The sequence below is a fragment of the Sceloporus undulatus genome, chromosome 4 (assembly GCF_019175285.1).
Source record: "Sceloporus undulatus isolate JIND9_A2432 ecotype Alabama chromosome 4, SceUnd_v1.1, whole genome shotgun sequence".
NCBI lineage: Eukaryota > Metazoa > Chordata > Lepidosauria > Squamata > Phrynosomatidae > Sceloporus > Sceloporus undulatus.
Genome location: NC_056525.1, coordinates 78,943,183 through 78,949,182, shown reverse-complemented (window position 1 = coordinate 78,949,182; position 6,000 = coordinate 78,943,183). Strand labels below are relative to the sequence as shown.

The 6,000-nt window shown below is 40.7% G+C and overlaps 1 protein-coding gene across 1 annotated transcript in view; it reads right to left on the bottom strand.

The window, feature by feature from the left end:
- Positions 1-847: 847 nt before the first annotated feature.
- Positions 848-6,000, bottom strand: part of SLC5A9 (solute carrier family 5 member 9) — a 42,664-nt gene continuing 37,511 nt past the window's right edge. Inside the window, exons 13-14 of the mRNA XM_042463489.1 lie at positions 5,368-5,527; positions 848-1,297 (exon numbers count right to left, since the gene is read on the bottom strand). Coding sequence (XP_042319423.1) covers positions 1,089-1,297; positions 5,368-5,527 — 369 coding nt within the window. The 3' untranslated portion in view covers positions 848-1,088. The remainder of the gene's footprint in view (positions 1,298-5,367; positions 5,528-6,000) is intronic.

Genomic DNA, 6,000 nt, shown 5'->3' with positions numbered 1-6,000 from the left:
TATTGTTATGTGCCAGACACATAGGATCCACACGTCACCGCGCCAGTATGACATTGTGAGTGCACCATTGGCGCACTGTGACATAATGGCGTCGCAAGAAGAACCTGCTTTTTGTGGGTTCTTTTTGGTCCGCGGGGGAGTCCCATGGTCTGGAGGCTGCGGCTTTCCTGCAGACCAAAATTAGGCACTGGCAGACAGTCCTTTTTGGATGGTCTGTCCCGCACCTAAAAGACTTTAAAAAAGTACATCTCTTGCTGTAAAAGTTACCTTGTAGCAGTTCTTTTTAAAGGAGCAATATTCTCTCTGATATTCTTCCCATGTGATTTAGAACCTTCACCACACAGGCTTCTTAATGGTATAGGCTGTCTCGAGAGTTATGGCAGATTTTGTGATGCACATTTTTTCTCTGGAGACATGGGATGCTAGAGGGAATTTGGGAGGATCTAATAATTTGGTTCCACAGCCTCTTTGTACTTGTGCAGCTCCTTCAAGTAACAGTTGAATTGTGCTGAAGAATAACATATTTACTGAATATAAGTCTTGTTCTAGAGCCTATTTTATCAGATGCATTTGGTAGAATAAACTCTAGTCCATATAGTGTTTATACAACAATGCTTTCCTCTGTTTTTCCTGTTTCAGACAACCCTTCATTGTTTCTTTTTGAGGCTTTCTGATTTAATTGAGGTTCTTATATCAAATCCATTAAATCAAGTTCAGCTTCGCCTTTTCATTGGTTTTTTTTTTCTTTTTCTTTTTAAAGGAAAGGTCTTTTTCTGTCCAGAAAGATAAGATTTGGGAGAAGAAATTTAAAGATAAATGAGCCACACTGGAAACAAGAAGCATCTCTGATATGTAAATTGGTTTATTTTTTTATTTTTACTTCAACCTTTTGAGGTAGATCAGGTTGTTTCTCTTCTTATTTATGGGAGACAAGGACCTGCCCAAAGCCACTGGGTAGGCCCATATATGAATAAGGATTTGGAATTTGTTTCCTCAGGATTAATCCATTCTTTTTAGCCAATGCCCATCTCTGTTCTAAATAAAGCCAAGTCCAATAAATACTTGTGCATTGTCTCATAAATTTGGGCTCATCCAAAGTAGCCCCATAAGAAAATATTGATAGCCAAGAGAACAATAGCATTGACATTGCAGACAGCTTTCCAGAGAGGTTTTTCGTTGATGCTAGTAAGCTTCTTTTCAAGGGCTGCTTCCTCCTCCATGGTTAAAGTGATCTTGGGGCTGACAGAAATTCCACAGAACCAGAAACATACTTTCTTCCAACAAGAATGCTTCACTTCTGCTGGTAAAGGGGGCGGGGGAATAAATAATAGATATTGTTTGTTTATATGACTGCTGACATACATGATACTTTTGAAAGTTTGTGAGAAGAGGAGATAATGTAAATGGGAATCAAGAATCAAGATCTGGAAGAGATGCAATTTATAAACACTTAGATATTGTGAACCTGTCCTGTTTTCTGGAACTATAGCATCAAAGCAGTAGGAACCAGGACCATTCCTGTCATTAGACAGAGAGTGACCTCACTTTGCAGGAGGCAGAAGCTGATGGTCCCATTTTTGTTCCTCATTAATTCTCCTGATGTGCCCCTTTGTTGGAGGACTATGCTGTGTACACCACACAAACGGTCCTTGGCTGCCTAAATTAGGCAGCTGCCTCAGATGTGGTCAGCTCTATTACCAATCTAGTCAGCTTTCAGTATGTAAACTGGAGAGAGGGCACAATTCTTTCCCCTTCCCTCAGGTGGCAAAATATCTTGTGACAGCCCTCATATTTCACTTTTCCATTCCTTGAGCAGTGTGAAATTCACAGCTGGTTGAGGTGTATACCATCAATGTAATGTCCTTATCTAAAATGACACAAAACACCTAGCGCATACACAGGGTCTGTCTCTGTCTTTCTTTTCCTCTTGCTCCCACGATACACACATACACTTCATTATACTTTCACATGAAGGATGTTACATTTCCTTTATCATCAGCATTAATAACCTAATCATCAAGATAGCTGTTTATAAGCAGATGCAAGGACAGGATGAATTAGCTGATGTAAAAACAAAGGTGACAAATAATTAACAACATTAGGTTGAACAGCTGTTTCACATATGAATCAAACCAGCTGTCAGATCCAGAGATAAAAAGTTTTAATTCCTTTCATCATTTTTGGTAGGTAGTAATCTGCCTCTTTTTGACCTCCTCAAAAAAGGATTTGTGGATTATAGTTTAGAAAACAGGATCTCTCCTCACTTACTCTAGGTTTTACCATTACTCTAGGGTTTTGTTTTGTTTTCTCAGTTCAAAATATTTGGGTTAAAAATATGTCCAAACATCACTTGCAGACAATCAAGTTGGGAAAAGAGAACCCTGAAAAGGACGATTTCAAGAAGGCAGATTGAAGGGATATAAGAATGGACAACAAAGCTAGAACATCCAGGCACTTGGGGACATTTCTAAATATTGTGATTCCCTCAGTGATTTTTAGATTTGCCACCAAACATAGCCCAGAAATTGCAAGCACAAGCAGTAGTTCAGATGAGAAGCCTCACTTTATGAAAAAGTAAACATCTGGCTGCTCTGGTGGCTAAAATGCAGGATTGAGGTCATTTTCTCAGACTTGCTGTTGTTGAAGGGGTTCAGAAGCAAGGTTAGAGTATTTGGGAGGAAGGCTTGTATGCCATGATGGGCAGCTATGACCCTCTATAATTTGTCCCCTTTGTCTCTGCTGGCCACAGCTGATGGGAATTACAGGCCAAAAAGATTTGAAGGGTCACTTTTGCTCACCTTTGTTGTCTCTTCCTAATAACGGTTGTCTATTTTATGGTATTTGTAATAGATTATAGACCAATGCTTCACAAGTTATCTGATGTGGGTAACTTCCATTATTTTTTCCGATGTGCCGTGAACCAGTACCATATTTGTGACCATTAGCTAGAATTCTTTCTTTCTTTCCTGGAAACTCACCAAGGACCAGCATCCAATGATTCAGAGACAGGCCCTGGCCCAGGGGTTACTGTTTTGAGTAACACAGGTGTAGGTCATATTTAAAAGAATATCTTAGTATCATCATTGTATTTCACATGGTAAGCAAAGAATTGGACTATTCCTGCCAAATAGGGACATTGGAAGGGTATGGAAAAGTTGAGTCCCTAGAAATGGATATATTGGCCCATTCGTGAAGAGCTGAGGGAAAAGCCCGGGCTGCATATGGGCTGCCTACTGCCCAGCGACAGGGCAGTGCGATAAGATCCACCTTCTTAAAGATATATCTCGTGTCTATCCCCAGACAAATGGTAATGCGATAAACTCCTATGCCTCACACCTGAGCCAAACTGTGATGAATTACCACAGCTGTGAGACACAAAGTTCCTTGTCTTTTATTTTTTCCTGTTCAGTATTCCTAGTAACTTCCAAACTTGCCTCAACAATTTGAACTAGGCAAAATTCAGTGTCAGTTCTAGTCCAAGATCATGTCAGCAATCTTACTGAATCCAGAATCCCAAGAGGCCACCCAGTTTCATTAATATTGACGATAAGGTTGAAGTAAGAATGTTTTTAGGGAGTTCTTCAGTTTCCTCCTTCAGTAAGTTGACGTTGGTTGATAACTTCCAAATACCTGCTAATGTAAGTCTGATAATTATGTTAATTCATGAAGACCAATGGCTCCTGCATTTGTCCTCTGTTGGTGTGGGAACATGTATGCAAAAAAATTTGCTTGCTTGCTTACTTATTCACGGATTTGATTTATATCCTATCTTCCTCTCAAATGGAACTCAAAATGGCTTACAATATCATTTTTAAAAGAAAATAATTAGTTCATTCTGAAGGCCTCAACAGACCGGTGATAAAAGGCAGCCTCAGGGCAGAGTGGGAGCATGACGTCCACACGATGTACACCCTAATGCTGCCTAGACACCACTGTCATGCTGTGCACCTGACCGCACGGTGGGTGGTGTCACAGTACTCCTCTGGTGCTGCATCCAGATGATGCAGTGCCAAAGGAGTGCCAAAAAGCCAAGGTGCCAGAGGCTATGCCACCCTTTCCATGGCACAAAAAGAAGCTCCTTTTTGTACTGCAGCAAGACAAGATCGGGGCCATGGCACATAGTTGCCATGGCCCCAATCTGGTGAAGAAAGAGGTGGCTGCAGGCCACCCCTTGGGGCAGTCTGTTCAGCCCCTGATACTAAAACTTAAAAAAGAGAAGCTATGGCTTTTCCTGATGTTGTTTGTTGCTGCTGTTAGTTGCTCTCTAGACTACCTCAAGTCATGGCGACCCTGTGGATAAGACATCTCCAAGTTCTCCTGTCCTCAGCCTCTCTGCTTAGAGACTGCAGGCTCAGGCCTGTGTTCTCCCTGATTGAGTCTATCTGCTTAGCATGCAGCATTCCTCCCTTTCTACTGCCTTCCATCTTTCCTAGCATCATTGTTTTTTCTAATGATTCATTTTTCCTCAAGATGTGGCAACACCAAGTACAATAGCCTCCTTTCAGTCACTTTAGCTTTGAAAGAGAGTTCAGGCTTGATCTCTTCTAGCACCCATTTGTTTATTTTCTTTGCCATCCATGGTATTCTCAGTACTCTTTTCCAGCATCACATCTCAAATGAGTTGATTTTCTTCCCATTGACTTTTTTTTTTTACTGTCCAGCTCTTGCATTTGTACATGGTGATAGGAAATACAACGGCTTGGATGATCCTCACTTTAGTGTTTAGAGTTATGCCTTTACATTTTATTATCTTGTCCAGTTCTTTCATAGCAGTGAAGGTAGTAGAAAGAGAGGACAACCATATACCAGATGGATAGATTTGTTCAGGGAGGACAAAGGCCTGGGCCTGCAAGACCTGAGCAGAGTGGTTGGGACAGGGGGTCTTGGAGATGGCTTATCCACAGGGTTACCATGACTTGAAGATAGTTATCAAGAACAACAACAAAGGCTTATGACATAATAAATGAGTGTTTTATTGTGCAATGAAACTGTTTTATTGTGCAAAAGCACATGTTTTAGTGCAAACAAACAATCTGAAGAAATGTCCTGAAACTGATTTTTTTTATTTGGGTGTCTTAATGTTTGAGACACTCTTTTTTCCCCTCCCTTTTTGTAGAGGATGAATATTTACATTGCTACCTCCTACAAATGCCCCTCATCAACAGAAAGTAACACATATACCTACTCTGCAATTTCTACTTTGACTCACATTCTGTACCCAAATGGTGGTATCACTTACCTACTGTTAGCTTCCATTCACTCCATGTCAGTTGTTTCACAATCATTCTTCCAGGATTTGATAGACTGTGGAAAATTAAGTCTTTGTATATTAGCACACAAAACATACAAATCCAACAGGAAACATACCACTATGGTCTGTATGCACTAAATCTCCATTCTCTGGCTGCAAAGTATCCAAATGATTCTCCTCTTTGGTAGAAGACATGTCTGTGTTTTGGCAGCGCTCGTTCTCCACATCTCGTACAGGTGTTTTGCTGTACCTAGTCCACCAAGTTAATCGGCTGAGCTGGAGAATTACAAATCAGAACACAAGAAAGGAAAGTTGCAGAATGGCTATGTGTCTGAGAGCCTTGGCAATGTATCTAGCGAAGATTACAGTGAAGAATGGGGATGGGAGAGCATAGCACAGTTCACCCCACATATTGTGTGTGGACAGGATGTTGTGCTATTCACACAAAAAGACACTTGCAACACAATCCTATCTGATCCAAAGGCAGTCCTATTGAATTCAGTAACATCCAGTATCACAATCATAAACCTAGCTGGGGGGAAAAAAGGAATATGACTTTACTTTAGGGATAAGACAACATAAAAGAAACCCCCTAATCCCATATTCCTATTTAACGTGAGGGCACAGGACAGGAAATGCAATGTTTTGGATGGCTGGGCAGATTGTAGTTTCATATCTTAAAATTTAACAGAGACAGCTGGTTTTGAAGAGAACTTGGCATATATCCTGGTGGGCTGATTACATTTTAA